Genomic DNA, 17,131 nt, shown 5'->3' with positions numbered 1-17,131 from the left:
GTAATCCTTTAAATATGATAATATATTATGAAATCATGACATTAAAAATTTCTGAAATTGTTCAAACTAATTTTTGATCTGCAGTGAGGGACGGCACCAACAGTTTCCCAGCTTACGGCTGTGCATCTAAAAACCTGTGTGCAGCTGCTTCAAGCCTGGGTTCTCTACCTTTCATGCAGATGGTTGGTACCATAACAAGTGGACCAAACTGTACTTCACGCACAACCACTGCTGCACCAACCACAACAACAAAGCTGCTTCAACCACAACTACAGCTGCACCAACAACAACTACTGCTGCACCAACAACAACTACTCCAACTACGACCACTGTTGCCCCAACCACTACAACAACTGCACCAACCACAACAACTGCTGCACCAACCACAACAATAGTCGTAGATACCAGAACAACTTCTGCACCAACATCGACAACAGCTGGAGCACTTCAGTGCCAAACCTGCACAAATCAGACGTGTTCAAGCACAGTAACAGTGAACTGTTCTTCAGAGACCATGTGTGTTACAGCTACTATTTTAGGTAATCTTTCTTCATATTATCTGATACATTTCAGTAAATTTCAATGACTATGAAGTTATGTGTGCTTTCCATCAACATTAATAAAATTCATTATTAAAGTATTTAAATTACTTTGAATTTCCAGCTACCTCATCTGGAACTACAGCAACACAATTCTACAAGGCGTGTGCATCTTCCTCTCTGTGTCCAGCTACGGGCAATCAGACATTTTCAGTTAACCTGGGTGTTCAAAGTGTTCTTGCATCTGCCACGTGCTGCAACACGGATAACTGCAACTCACAAAATCTGCCTGGTAACTACAAATCTATAAGTGTTTTATTAAAGAAACAGTAACAGAAAGAGATAAGAAACAATCATTTTGATATATGCTGAAATGTTCTCTGTAATAAATTAAATGATGTTCTTTCTGTTTCAGCTCCTACTCCTCAGTCAAGTAACGGCCTACTATGTAACACTTGTGTCGCCTCTCAGTGCAACACTACATTACAGTGTCAGGGAGTGGAGGACCAATGCTTTCAATCAATGAGTAAGTCTTCTTGATGTGTACTTTAACAAAGATTGTCTTTAAATTAGTTTTTCTGCCTGGAATAAATTCAACCAACATTCTTTTTTTTAATCAGTCAGTGGAAACATAAAGCATTTTATCATTATTTAAGTAATATTTTGTACTTTAACTCTTTAAACTTTAAGATTCGATAATCAGTTTATAACATGTAACAGATTTTAAAAATATATATCAATATCTGTAGTATGTAGGTATTCATTAACCTCTCAGTTATTGTTGTGAGTAATCATTTGTTTACAACAACAGCTGAAAACAAAGAGATAATTGTCCACCAAAAAAGGACAAAGTAAAAAAAAAATACGATAAAATCAAGAGTAGCACTTTGATTTCTTGTTGATGGAGAAATCATTTATCTGTTTTAAATGAAAAACAATGTGTGATAATAGAACACCCAGTGTCGGAACACTGTTCATTAAAAGGAAATCACTTTGACTTATGACATTGTGACTACATGTTTTCAATAACATAAATGTGAAAGTCACTAAACAACTGACTGAAATCAGGCTTATGAAAGAAAGATTTTAATGATAGATGTTCTCAGAAAATGCTACATGTTGGAAGACCACCTATGGTGTACGATAGGTACAATGCACTTCCCTGATCATTTGCAAACCAATAATGATGGTCAATGCCCAAAACTCTACAGGTGATCTACGGTGTAGCTTGATGATTTTCTTTTGACTGAAAAATAAGAAGCTAATAAGAAGCTCTAAATAAAATGTAATACAGTACAATATATTTATTAATAAATTCCTGTGACAGGAGTGGTCCTGCATAAAAAAGAAAAACATTTTTAATGATAATACTCTGAGTACACATTTTGATTTTCACAGTCATGTTTATCTTATGATATATTTTTTGGTTTCAGTTCACATGTCAGAATGAAAGATTTTGAACAACAAATTACCCTGATGCATCATCAGCGTTACACACAATAGTCAGAGAGCACGAAAGAGGCAAACTGTAAAACTGCTGTATGAAAGTGTGTGTGAACTGGTAAATATGCCTTGGAATAAAATTAAATTGGGGCCTTTATTAGAGTACAAAATCGCAATAAATGTACCTGTTGTTTTACCATTTAACATGTCTTACCAACAGGCACTAAAACGACATAATAAACATTACTAGATATCAGCAAACAGATTTTTAAGATGTACTGAGTAATCCTTTAAATATGATAATATATTATGAAATCATGACATTAAAAATTTCTGAAATTGTTCAAACTAATTTTTGATCTGCAGTGACGAACGGCACCAACAGTTTCCCAGCTTACGGCTGTGCATCTAAAAACCTGTGTGCAGCTGCTTCAAGCCTGGGTTCTCTACCTTTCATGCAGATGGTTGGTACCATAACAAGTGGACCAAACTGTACTTCATGCACAACCACTGCTGCACCAACCACAACAACAGCTGCTCCAACCAAAACAAAAGCTGCTTCAACCACAACTACTGCTGCACCAACAACAACTACTCCAACTACGACCATTGCTGCCCCAACCACTACAACAACTGCTAAAACCACTAAACAGCTGCTCTAACCAAACAACTGCTGCACCAACCACAACAATAGTCGTAGATACCAGAACAACTTCTGCACCAACATCGACAACAGCTGGAGCACTTCAGTGCCAAAACTGCACAGATGAGACGTGTTCAAGCACAGTAACAGTGAACTGTTCTTCAGAGACCATGTGTGTTACAGCTACTATTTTAGGTAATCTTTTCTTCATATTATCTGATACATTTCAGTAAATTTCAATGACTATGAAGTTATGTGTGCTTTCCATCAACATTAATAAAATTCATTATTAAAAGTATTTAAATTACTTTGAATTTGCAGCTACCTCATCTGGAACTACAGCAACACAATTCTACAAGGCGTGTGCATCTTCCTCTCTGTGTCCAGCTACGGGCAATCAGACATTTTCAGTTAACCTGGGTGTTCAAAGTGTTCTTGCATCTGCCACGTGCTGCAACACGGATAACTGCAACTCACAAAATCTGACTGGTAACTACAAATCTATAAGTGTTTATTAAAGAAACAGTAACAGAAAGAGATAAGAAACAATCATTTTGATATATGCTGAAATGTTCTCTGTAATAAAATTAAATGATGTTCTTTTCTGTTTCAGCTCCTACTCCTCAGTCAAGTAACGGCCTACTATGTAACGTTTGTGTCGCCTCTCAGTGCAACACTACATTACAGTGTCAGGGAGTGGAGGACCAATGCTTTCAATCAATGAGTAAGTCTTCTTGATGTGTACTTTAACAAAGATTGTCTTTAAATTAGTTTTTCTGCCTGGAATAAATTCAACCAACATTCTTTTTTTTAATCAGTCAGTGGAAACATAAAGCATTTTATCATTATTTAAGTAATATTTTGTACTTTAACTCTTTAAACTTTAAGATTCGATAATCAGTTTATAACATGTAACAGATTTTAAAAATATATATCAATATCTGTAGTATGGAGGTATTCATTAACCTCTCAGTTATTGTTGTGAGTAATCATTTGTTTACAACAACAGCTGAAAACAAAGAGATAATTGTCCACCAAAAAAGGACAAAGTAAAAAAAAAATACGATAAAATCAAGAGTAGCACTTTGATTTCTTGTTGATGGAGAAATCATTTATCTGTTTTAAATGAAAAACAATGTGTGATAATAGAACACCCAGTGTCGGAACACTGTTCATTAAAAGGAAATCACTTTGACTTATGACATTGTGACTAAATGTTTTCAATAACATAAATGTGAAAGTCACTAAACAACTGACTGAAAATCAGGCTTATGAAAGAAAGATTTTAATGATAGATGTTCTCAGAAAATGCTACATGTTGGAAGACCACCTATGGTGTACGATAGGTACAATGCACTTCCCTGATCATTTGCAAACCAATAATGATGGTCAATGCCCAAAACTCTACAGGTGATCTACAGTGTAGCTTGATGATTTTCTTTTGACTGAAAAATAAGAAGCTAATAAGAAGCTCTAAATAAAATGTAATACAATACAATATATTTATTAATAAATTCCTGTGACAGGAGTGGTCCTGCATAAAAAAGAAAAACATTTTTAATGATAATACTCTGAGTACACATTTTGATTTTCACAGTCATGTTTATCTTATGATATATTTTTTGGTTACAGTTCACATGTCAGAATGAAAGATTTTGAACAACAAATTACCCTGATGCATCATCAGCGTTACACACAATAGTCAGAGAGCACGAAAGAGGCAAACTGTAAAACTGCTGTATGAAATTGTGTGTGAACTGGTAAATATGCCTTGGAATAAAATTAAATTGGGGCCTTTATTAGAGTACAAAATCGCAATAAATGTACCTGTTGTTTTACCATTTAACATGTCTTACCAACAGGCACTAAAACGACATAATAAATATTACTAGATATCAGCAAACAGATTTTTAAGATGTACTGAGTAATCCTTTAAATATGATAATATATTATGAAATCATGACATTAAAAATTTCTGAAATTGTTCAAACTAATTTTTGATCTGCAGTGACGAACGGCACCAACAGTTTCCCAGCTTACGGCTGTGCATCTAAAAACCTGTGTGCAGCTGCTTCAAGCCTGGGTTCTCTACCTTTCATGCAGATGGTTGGTACCATAACAAGTGGACCAAACTGTACTTCATGCACAACCACTGCTGCACCAACCACAACAACAGCTGCTCCAACCACAACAAAAGCTGCTTCAACCACAACTACTGCTGCACCAACAACAACTACTCCAACTACGACCATTGCTGCCCCAACCACTACAACAACTGCTAAAACCACTACAACAGCTGCTCTAACCACAACAACTGCTGCACCAACCACAACAATAGTCGTAGATACCAGAACAACTTCTGCACCAACATCGACAACAGCTGGAGCACTTCAGTGCCAAAACTGCACAGATGAGACGTGTTCAAGCACAGTAACAGTGAACTGTTCTTCAGAGACCATGTGTGTTACAGCTACTATTTTAGGTAATCTTTTCTTCATATTATCTGATACATTTCAGTAAATTTCAATGACTATGAAGTTATGTGTGCTTTCCATCAACATTAATAAAATTCATTATTAAAAGTATTTAAATTACTTTGAATTTGCAGCTACCTCATCTGGAACTACAGCAACACAATTCTACAAGGCGTGTGCATCTTCCTCTCTGTGTCCAGCTACGGGCAATCAGACATTTTCAGTTAACCTGGGTGTTCAAAGTGTTCTTGCATCTGCCACGTGCTGCAACACGGATAACTGCAACTCACAAAATCTGACTGGTAACTACAAATCTATAAGTGTTTTATTAAAGAAACAGTAACAGAAAGAGATAAGAAACAATCATTTTGATATATGCTGAAATGTTCTCTGTAATAAAATTAAATGATGTTCTTTTCTGTTTCAGCTCCTACTCGTCAGTCAAGTAACGGCCTACTATGTAACGTTTGTGTCGCCTCTCAGTGCAACACTACATTACAGTGTCAGGGAGTGGAGGACCAATGCTTTCAATCAACGAGTAAGTCTTCTTGATGTGTACTTTAACAAAGATTGTCTTTAAATTAGTTTTTCTGCCTGGAATAAATTCAACCAACATTGTTTTTTTTTAATCAGTCAGTGGAAACATAAAGCATTTTATCATTATTTAAGTAATATTTTGTACTTTAACTCTTTAAACTTTAAGATTCGATAATCAGTTTATAACATGTAACAGATTTTAAAAATATATATCAATATTTGTAGTATGGAGGTATTCATTAACCTCTCAGTTATTGTTGTGAGTAATCATTTGTTTACAACAACAGCTGAAAACAAAGAGATAATTGTCCACCAAAAAAGGACAAAGTAAAAAAAAAAATACGATAAAATCAAGAGTAGCACTTTGATTTCTTGTTGATGGAGAAATCATTTATCTGTTTTAAATGAAAAACAATGTGTGATAATAGAACACCCAGTGTCGGAACACTGTTCATTAAAAGGAAATCACTTTGACTTATGACATTGTGACTAAATGTTTTCAATAACATAAATGTGAAAGTCACTAAACAACTGACTGAAAATCAGGCTTATGAAAGAAAGATTTTAATGATAGATGTTCTCAGAAAATGCTACATGTTGGAAGACCACCTATGGTGTACGATAGGTACAATGCACTTCCCTGATCATTTGCAAACCAATAATGATGGTCAATGCCCAAAACTCTACAGGTGATCTACAGTGTAGCTTGATGATTTTCTTTTGACTGAAAAATAAGAAGCTAATAAGAAGCTCTAAATAAAATGTAATACAATACAATATATTTATTAATAAATTCCTGTGACAGGAGTGGTCCTGCATAAAAAAGAAAAACATTTTTAATGATAATACTCTGAGTACACATTTTGATTTTCACAGTCATGTTTATCTTATGATATATTTTTTGGTTACAGTTCACATGTCAGAATGAAAGATTTTGAACAACAAATTACCCTGATGCATCATCAGCGTTACACACAATAGTCAGAGAGCACGAAAGAGGCAAACTGTAAAACTGCTGTATGAAAGTGTGTGTGAACTGGTAAATATGCCTTGGAATAAAATTAAATTGGGGCCTTTATTAGAGTACAAAATCGCAATAAATGTACCTGTTGTTTTACCATTTAACATGTCTTACCAACAGGCACTAAAACGACATAATAATAAATATTACTAGATATCAGCAAACAGATTTTTAAGATGTACTGAGTAATCCTTTAAATATGATAATATATCATGAAATCATGACATTAAAAATTTCTGAAATTGTTCAAACTAATTTTTGATCTGCAGTGACGAACGGCACCAACAGTTTCCCAGCTTACGGCTGTGCATCTGCAAACCTGTGTGCAGCTGCTTCAAGCCTGGGTTCTCTACCTTTCATGCAGATGGTTGGTACCATAACAAGTGGACCAAACTGTACTTCATGCACAACCACTGCTGCACCAACCACAACAACAGCTGCTCCAACCACAACAAAAGCTGCTTCAACCACAACAACTGCTGCACCAACCACAACAACTGCTGCACCAACCACAACAATAGTCGTAGATACCAGAACAACTTCTGCACCAACATCGACAACAGCTGGAGCACTTCAGTGCCAAAACTGCACAGATGAGACGTGTTCAAGCACAGTAACAGTGAACTGTTCTTCAGAGACCATGTGTGTTACAGCTACTATTTTAGGTAATCTTTTCTTCATATTATCTGATACATTTCAGTAAATTTCAATGACTATGAAGTTATGTGTGCTTTCCATCAACATTAATAAAATTCATTATTAAAAGTATTTATATTACGTTGAATTTGCAGCTACCTCATCTGGAACTACAGCAACACAAATCTACAAGGCGTGTGCATCTTCCTCTCTGTGTCCAGCTACGGGCAATCAGACATTTTCAGTTAACCTGGGTGTTCAAAGTGTTCTTGCCTCTGCCACGTGCTGCAACACGGATAACTGCAACTCACAAAATCTGACTGGTAACTACAAATCTATAAGTGTTTTATTAAAGAAACAGTAACAGAAAGAGATAAGAAACAATCATTTTGATATATGCTGAAATGTTCTCTGTAATAAAATTAAATGATGTTCTTTTCTGTTTCAGCTCCTACTCGTCAGTCAAGTAACGGCCTACTATGTAACGTTTGTGTCGCCTCTCAGTGCAACACTACATTACAGTGTCAGGGAGTGGAGGACCAATGCTTTCAATCAACGAGTAAGTCTTCTTGATGTGTACTTTAACAAAGATTGTCTTTAAATTAGTTTTTCTGCCTGGAATAAATTCAACCAACATTGTTTTTTTTAATCAGTCAGTGGAAACATAAAGCATTTTATCATTATTTAAGTAATATTTTGTACTTTAACTCTTTAAACTTTAAGATTCGATAATCAGTTTATAACATGTAACAGATTTTAAAAATATATATCAATATTTGTAGTATGGAGGTATTCATTAACCTCTCAGTTATTGTTGTGAGTAATCATTTGTTTACAACAACAGCTGAAAACAAAGAGATAATTGTCCACCAAAAAAGGACAAAGTAAAAAAAAAAATACGATAAAATCAAGAGTAGCACTTTGATTTCTTGTTGATGGAGAAATCATTTATCTGTTTTAAATGAAAAACAATGTGTGATAATAGAACACCCAGTGTCGGAACACTGTTCATTAAAAGGAAATCACTTTGACTTATGACATTGTGACTAAATGTTTTCAATAACATAAATGTGAAAGTCACTAAACAACTGACTGAAAATCAGGCTTATGAAAGAAAGATTTTAATGATAGATGTTCTCAGAAAATGCTACATGTTGGAAGACCACCTATGGTGTACGATAGGTACAATGCACTTCCCTGATCATTTGCAAACCAATAATGATGGTCAATGCCCAAAACTCTACAGGTGATCTACAGTGTAGCTTGATGATTTTCTTTTGACTGAAAAATAAGAAGCTAATAAGAAGCTCTAAATAAAATGTAATACAATACAATATATTTATTAATAAATTCCTGTGACAGGAGTGGTCCTGCATAAAAAAGAAAAACATTTTTAATGATAATACTCTGAGTACACATTTTGATTTTCACAGTCATGTTTATCTTATGATATATTTTTTGGTTACAGTTCACATGTCAGAATGAAAGATTTTGAACAACAAATTACCCTGATGCATCATCAGCGTTACACACAATAGTCAGAGAGCACGAAAGAGGCAAACTGTAAAACTGCTGTATGAAAGTGTGTGTGAACTGGTAAATATGCCTTGGAATAAAATTAAATTGGGGCCTTTATTAGAGTACAAAATCGCAATAAATGTACCTGTTGTTTTACCATTTAACATGTCTTACCAACAGGCACTAAAACGACATAATAATAAATATTACTAGATATCAGCAAACTACGGAAACGTAGAGCTGCCACCCAGGCAAAAGAAAAAAAGAAGTATATCACGTTATAACGTGAAAAGTTTATTGTTCTAACAAGATACTTTTCACGTTTGTACAATATACTATCATGTTTGTACAATATACTTTTCACGTTTGAACAATATAATATCACGTTATTACAATATGCATAAATATCACGTTCGTACAATATATTTATATTGTACGAACGTGATATTTATATTGTACGAACGTGATATTTATATTGTACGAACGTGATATTTATATTGTAATAACGTGATATTTATATTGTAATAACGTGATATTTATGCATATTGTAATAACGTGATATTATATTGTTCAAACGTGAAAAGTATATTGTACAAACATGATAGTATATTGTACAAACGTGAAAAGTATCTTGTTAGAACAATAAACTTTTCACGTTATAACGTGATATACTTCTTTTTTTCTTTTGCCTGGGTGGCAGCTCTACGCTTCCGTAGCAAACAGATTTTTAAGATGTACTGAGTAATCCTTTAAATATGATAATATATTATGAAATCATGACATTAAAAATTTCTGAAATTGTTCAAACTAATTTTTGATCTGCAGTGACGGACGGCACCAAGAGTTTCCCAGCTTACGGCTGTGCATCTAAAAACCTGTGTGCAGCTGCTTCAAGCCTGGGTTCTTTACCTTTCATGCAGAGGGTTGGTACCATAACAAGTCGACAAACCTGTAGTTCACCCACAACCACAACAACTGGTCCTCCAACCACAACCACAGCTGCCCCAACCACAAGAACACCTGCATCAACCACCACAATTTCTGCACCAACCACCACAATCGCTGCACCAACCACGACCACTTCTTCACCAACCACAACAAGAAGTAATGTATCTTCTATTAGAATGAATGTAATTCCTCTTCTACTGGGAGTCCTTTTCTTTCACCTCTTTTAATAAAAGGAACTTCTACTTTTCTTTTGTAGTTGGGATTTTCTTACATCTTATCATATTTAAGTGTCTGGGAAAAGCTGAACACATACTTAAGACGCTATTACCCCTTTCCAAGTGACTTCAAAATTGTAATTGTTTACATAATGTTTTAAATACAAATATATTTATCTATTTATGAAAGTCATTGTTTAAATGTGTTGAATAAATGTAGTAGTATGCAATATATGAGTACAAATAAACAACTATATACTCTACCAGTAACTAGTTATCTGGGAATTTTTGGTCATATGTTGATATATAATCAGTTGTCTATTCATAAAAAAATCTATCAAATATCAAATGACTTAACTATTCAGAACAGTATTTCTAAAACTAGTTACGGCAATCACACCCAAAAAACTGAAAAAAAACCCCAACAACAACAACAAATGTGACAGTAATAACGTTATAATTCATCTGACATAAGGGTGCACTTTTTTTTTTGCCTGTCCCATTTGGTTTTTTAGCCGTCAGAATTGTTGTCTGAAGATCAACAAGGATACCCAATGGATTTACTTTACCAAATGGATCATCACGGCCTTGCCGTATTGGTCCATTTGATCGACCTTTGTTGTTATTATTTATTTTATTAATAAATAATTAACCCCAGCTATCTCTGGGTTAAGTCTTTTTTCAGAAGCACACCCAAACAGTTTAGAAGATAACAGGTTATGACATCCACACAAACTAATCTAGGTTTTGTATTAATTCAAATATTCATCAGCATGTCCACATGAAAAAAAAAAACTCTACTTCCCAGTTTCCTTCACATATAGTTGGTAATCGCTTTTTCTCATTGCTAATATGAAGTAGACTGAATCCACTCACTGAAATAATTTGGCCAAAGTAAAAGATTTCCACATCAGTTTGCCAAACAGAATCAAAAAGAGAATCTAAAAACTAAAACAAGAAAATACGGTTTCCAAAAAGTGTGGCATATCTTTCTTTCTTATCTGTATTTAATTTTATTTAATTTAATAACAGTACAGTACTCCGTTTTTGGTAACCATTGTCCTTGATGTAAATATGTAAAACTTGTGTATGTTTCTGTTCTGTGTCTTTAGTACTGTTTGTTTGTATATGTCTTTCTTGCTGCTGTTATACCCAAATTTCCCCTTGTGGGACAATTAAAGGATTATTCTATTCTATTCTATTCTTTTCTTCTTGTTTGTATTTGGGGGTTTTTGAGTCCATCACATCCACATACATCATCTTTAAAACTGTTTGGGTGTGCCTTGGAAAGGTGACTAAATCATCATACATCTGTATGAAATTAATTCTACTGTCTTCTTTATATTTTATTGTAAAATTTAGATTTGTAAAGTTTAAATAAGATCCTGAATGATAAGAAAAAGTGTAGTCACTGTTCTAGAGTGTGTCCAGAAACAGGGCAGTCAGCTTCATTGTGATGAGCAGGTAGCTTGTGCAGATTAGTTTCCCTGGACTGTTACACTAAACCTCAGGAGCAGTGCTGCACTTTATATATTGAACAGATGACGTCAGGATTGGGCGTGTTTACATTTTTACAGTATGAACATTCAGACACTTATCTCCTCTCTTGTCAAATCATTCTGTCAGCGCACTTTACTACACCCTTTGTTTAACCATTTCTATTTAGATGTAGATACACAGTAAAAAAAAAAGTTTGTTTTCCCATATAATAATATTATTATATTAATATAGCAAGAGGTTGAGTTAGCTTTCCACAAAAAAGGCTGGTGGAAATGTCCTTCAAATAGCTACTTTTTACTTTCTTCATGTTTACTTGAGTAAAGAAGTTGAAGCGGTGCTTCAGATTCAGAACTCACTAAACCTGCTCTCTGAGTCAGCATTTGAGTCTGGCCTGCCTATTGACCATGACAGACTTATGACAAAAGAATAGCAAAGTAACGTAAATGGGGCATTTGCAAGATGTTAGTGAGACCTGCTATGATGTTTTGTTTGGTGACAGTGACACTGATAAAAAGACAGATGGAAGTGCCAGAGCTGGATGCTAAGATTTCTATTGAGAGTGACCGGGATGGGGACAGAATTAGAAAGGAGTATACAGTGGCTTGCAAAAGTATTCGGCCCCCTTGAACACTCCCACATCTTGTCACATTACAGCCACAAACACGAATCAATTTTATTGGAATTACACGTGAAAGACCAATACAAAGTGGTGTACACGTGAGAAGTGGAACGAAAATCATACATGATTCCAAACATTTTTTACAAATAAATAACTGCAAAGTGGGGTGTGCGTAATTATTCAGCCCCCTGAGTCAATACTTTGTAGAACCACCTTTTGCTGCAGTTACAGCTGCCAGTCTTTTAGGGTATGTCTCTACCAGCTTTGCACATCTACAGTGCCAGGTGGAGGTAAGCTACACCTGCGCTTGTAATGGAAAAAAAGAGTAACTTCCTATTGCCTGTAGAGAACCATTTCTTTCAATAGTATTTTATTTTCTTATAATACAGACGCAATAAAAAAACTTTAAGATTATCAGCCTAGCAACAAATTGCATTTTTATAGAGTGGGGTGGAGGCAGGCTACACCATCGCTTGTAATGAAAAGAAGAACTTTCTATCTGCTTGTAACCTACAGGCCGCCCACCTTGTACGTGTAAAAATTAAATAAATAAATATCCCTTAGTGAAAAGAGCACCGCCCATATATTCAGAACTCGGTCTTACTTAAAAAATTAAAACACCCTCGGATGGTCTTGTTTTACACACACACACACACACACACACACACACACACACATCGCGGGTCAAGAAGGAGTCAACAAACCGCTCTAGTTATTATCAGTATTTCTTAATGCTTATAACCTAAACACCCCGATGAGGTATTTTGGTTTTGTGCAGCCACTCCTTATCAGACCAAAAGTAAAGAGTTTTTCTTCATTATTTTGAGCTACTTTTACAACAGGTTCTCTCAATAGACAGAAACCCTAAAAGAAAACAGCCTTGTTTTACGCACATCAAGGAGTCAGACGATTGCTGGTTCATCCCGGTAAATTACCTCCGAGAGATCGGAACGCTTCCTCCGTCTCGTACCATAAACGTATGAGAAAACCCCCCCCAGAGAATTTATTATTTTGGTAAGAGAGAAGGAGAGAGAGAGAGAGAGAGAGCGAATCGATCAAACTTTTCTACAACACATTATACCACTCCGGGCAAGGGGGGCGATATAACACGGACCGGCTGGATGACTACGCCGGATGGAAGCATAACCGGAAGCGTGGCAGCGAGTTTCCCTTTGACCTTCATCCTGCTCCATGATCAGCCGTTAAAACTTTCCTCAGTATTGCTGTAATGTAACAACAAAGTTAGTTTTTTAAGATCAGACAGGTCCCAACACATTCCTTACACGCAGTCACTGAATTAGCATCTGTGGCACAAATAAGCTTCAGGGACTGACTTGTTTTTTAGAACCGACCTTTGACACTTGGATGTTGGCTTAAGTTTTTACACAAAGAGAAATTTGACCCTAATAATAAAAAACATGATACTGTGGTGAATACTTACCTCAACTTTGATGGGTTTTTGCACAGCTATTTATGTAGAAAAAAAGTAAAACACGTTACAAGGAAACAATGCACATTGCAGAGTACATGAATGGGAATTCCTCCTCTCTATACTTACACTCCTCCCTAACAAATGCCAAGTCATCATCTCCATATTGTGTGTCCCACTTTTCGAGTTTCATTGAAGCGGCGACTAAGGGTTAGTACGGCACGAACAGCCGGGAAGGACTGGGGAATCTTCAAAATTGCTAGAGGTTGGAGCCTCTATTTTGCGCTTTTTTGGCTACCTGTAAATTAAGTTAGGGCTAGAAATGTGGACGGAACGGTTGGAGCTGGTCCGGTGAATTGGTCGCAAAAAAGTCAGGGACTTTATCGGTTGGAGCCGTTATGGTAAATTTATCGAAATTTGTAGGAGCTAAGAGGCCTAAATCTGTGCAGTTGCAATTAATAAGACGTCTGTAATATAAAATATGAGATCTATGTATGAAATCAGTCTCTGTGTCACCAATGCACAGCCGGATGTGCACTGATGGTGTGTAAATGCAAATGAGCAGCGGTGATGCGCAGAGAGGGTGGTTTCAGTTTCGAGAGTATTGAGCTTTATAACTATTGTTTGCCAATATTGCTAAAGGCCTGTAATTAAGAGGCTGGTTTTGCTTATTATGAGAGTATAAATACAGTTTGAATATATTAGTGTGGATGTATAGTAATTGACTGAATTTTGATAGATGTATATATCTTGAGCCATAAATGCTGGTGTGTTTTATTTTTTCAGTTATGTGTGTGTGGTGAGAAGCTGTGAGAATGATGAGAGGTTTCAGTTTCTTTTTCTTTTGACTTGCTCTTTCTGATTATGGAAGGCATGTCCAAAATACGCATAGGAAAGTGTATTTTGAGTGATTTTAACCGTGTGAATGCTGTCAGTATTTGATTTGAGTGACTCTGTATGAGTTGTCTGAGTGAGTGGAAAATGGAAGTTGAGAGAGAAAAGGCAGTGTGTGTGAGACGATTTATGGCGTCTGAAAGAGGTTAGAACATTTAAAAGTGTGTATGAAATAAAGGTGTGTATGAAATATATTTCTTTTGGGATGTTAAGTAGGATGTTTTAGAGTTTGAAAGTGCTTTTAATTCAAGAAACGTATGAGTGATGTTATGAGAGGTTGAGTTTATTTTTTCTGATTGAAGACACTTAAGTATATACACTTGGTACACCCACTTAAGAGATTATTGGGTGACTGATGCTATAAAACTGACCTAAAGAAGGGTGTGTGTGTGGAGAAGTGTTAATTGTCCTGATGTGTGAAAGAGCTCTATTCAAAAGTGTGTGAGTGAAATGAAGGTGTATTGTTTTTAGATCAAGATTTAGTAGAATTAAAGAGGGTTTTTAGACTATAAATACAAAGGGAGACAGAGTCTGCAGAAAACAGGAAATATGGCTCTGTGTGCCTGCTGTGTGAGAGGAAATGTGTGTGTCTGGGACAGGAAATGCATGCCCATAAAAGGGAAAGTCACTGTGACAAGTGTGCATCCAGAGAAGAGAGAGAGAGTTAACTCTGGGCAGATGAAGCAAATGCAGGTTTTAAGATAAAAAATGAATATGATACTAATTATATGCTTTAGTGTGCCAATACAGGTGGACTTCTCTCAACATTGGAACCTTGAGTACAGCGGTAGAACAATAGATTAACAGAATTGGAAGAAAATAAGCCAGTCTTTGGCTCGAAATTGTGCAGCCTGATCTCTCACTTTGTCCTTGACCCTGAGAAGCACAAAGGACAGTCAATTTCCTGATGAAGACCGACAGAACATCGTGGACTTGAACAATTAACTGAAGCCTAAAAGCAGTGCAAGCGAAAGCAGTAACACTGATGACGACTGATGAGTCCAGCAGTATGAAAGATGCAACATGCATGCTGGTGAAGAACAGTGTGATGTGTCTGCTTGAAGGCACTGACTCTCATATTTGCCAAGCTTGGAGCAATCTTGGAAGAGAAGACTGAAAGGATGAATGGAGAAGAAAACAACAAATGAAAATAAGACTGAAGGCACTGAATGTGATATTTTGCCATGCTGGGACTTAACCTAAAAGAAAAGACTGTAAAGAAACAGAGAAGAAGATAACAGCTGAGTTGAGACTGTGTTTGTTGGAGCTTTGAAGCCCGAACAGGACACTGTGAATGAAAAAGGACCAGCGAGAAATGAAGCTGGACGACTTTGATGGCGAGAATATAGGATATGATTGGATTAAATTGAAGCCGGAACTCATGATTGTTTAGGGATGTCCACCACATCACAACAAAGAGGTAAACAATACAAAAGGTAAAAATAATCAGAAAATAACTGACAACTATATTAATGAATAGAAAACACACATATACAAGTTGTTACATGTGAGATTATTTTTGAAAGGAATCAGAAGTGAGATAGTTTGAATCTAAAGCTCAGTGAAAAGATGCATAAATTAAAAATATGAATATATAGGATGCAATGAAGATGCAGCTTACACTTAATTAAGATGATCACATGCCCTGCAATGAAGAAAGCAGCTTACACTCAATTAACATGAAATGCAACGAGGAAAACGCTTACATTCATATTCATGACACAAACATGACATAACTGGTATTTGTGACAGGAAAGAGAGAGAAGTGGGTCGTTTAAGCAATGATGATAATAATGAAAATGTCTTAGTTTTGTTATTTTCAGGAGTAAAGCAGACTTGGACCAGTTCTCCACGGCAGCAGTCAGAAGAAAGTTAGAGGTTAACATCAATGGATAAGTTAAGGCAAGTTTCTGGTTGAATTGTTCACAGAATGATGTGTCCATGAACCTGAAAAGCAAGCCCTAACACCTGGCTGAAGACCAGGAGGGCTGTTATGTAAGGGGAGATAATTAAATTTTGGGTTAGTAATTCGGGGAAAGAGAAAACTGACTGTTTAACTGGAGAATTGAGAAGGTGTCTGGGAGACTGCGAAGCCATAGATGCAAAATAACACACACAAACAGAAAATGCATTAGCCTTACAAAGACAAGCTCATGAAGCTTAATGCATAGCGATTGGTTGAAAACCTGGCTAAGAACACAAGCATATGCAATGAAGATCAGCTTGCTACTTGTATGAGTGAGAGAATGGTGTGAATGTTTAATAAAATAGATGGAAAAAACAAAAGAAAAGTGATTAAAGTAATTTATAAGAGTGACTTAGGAGTGCTCTCGTACTGAGTGATCAAAACCAGTGATTAGTATAGAAAGAAAATGAAAATAATTGAATAATGTGATAAGGTTTAAACATGTATTTCTCTTCTCAAGTTGGCTGTTGAGCTGTGAGTCACTATGCAAATTAGCTGGAGTGAGTGAGTGACAAAGACACTTCCTGTGTCTGTGTCTCGGAGGCTTTCAGTTCAAGAGAGCGGTGGCTGTTGTGTTGAGGATTATTTGGCGAAATATATAAGGGTAAAGTAACGGGATATTTGATTACGGTGGTCAGGTCTGTTCAGAGGGGCAGATTTGGACAGGAAATTTATAATTTAGTGATGGTACGTTGTTGAAATCGGTTTATATCATATGCTGAACGAAAACATGGGAGAGTAAGGAAGGG

General features: G+C 35.9%; 2 protein-coding genes across 2 annotated transcripts; both read left to right on the top strand.

Annotated features, from left to right (window-relative positions):
- The first annotated feature begins 236 nt into the window (after positions 1-236).
- Positions 237-2,644, top strand: LOC109195022 (integumentary mucin C.1-like). The gene is made up of 4 exons (XM_019346423.2): positions 237-539; positions 664-831; positions 955-1,065; positions 2,349-2,644. Exons 1-4 carry the CDS (start codon positions 515-517, stop codon positions 2,642-2,644), a joined length of 600 nt encoding a protein of 199 aa, XP_019201968.1. The 5' UTR covers positions 237-514.
- A 16-nt stretch (positions 2,645-2,660) lies between these two features.
- LOC109195048 (integumentary mucin C.1) lies at positions 2,661-10,519 on the top strand. Its single transcript, XM_019346483.1, has 10 exons — positions 2,661-2,820; positions 2,947-3,114; positions 3,239-3,349; positions 4,634-5,107; positions 5,234-5,401; positions 5,527-5,637; positions 6,927-7,322; positions 7,449-7,616; positions 7,742-7,852; positions 9,637-10,519. The coding sequence occupies exons 1-10, from the start codon at positions 2,796-2,798 to the stop codon at positions 9,984-9,986; spliced, it is 2,082 nt and encodes a 693-aa protein (XP_019202028.1). The 5' UTR covers positions 2,661-2,795; the 3' UTR covers positions 9,987-10,519.
- The last annotated feature ends 6,612 nt before the right edge of the window (positions 10,520-17,131 follow it).

The sequence above is a fragment of the Oreochromis niloticus genome, linkage group LG17 (genome assembly GCF_001858045.2).
Source record: "Oreochromis niloticus isolate F11D_XX linkage group LG17, O_niloticus_UMD_NMBU, whole genome shotgun sequence".
Classification (NCBI taxonomy): Eukaryota; Metazoa; Chordata; class Actinopteri; order Cichliformes; family Cichlidae; genus Oreochromis; species Oreochromis niloticus.
This window is presented reverse-complemented; position numbering and strand designations above follow the sequence as displayed.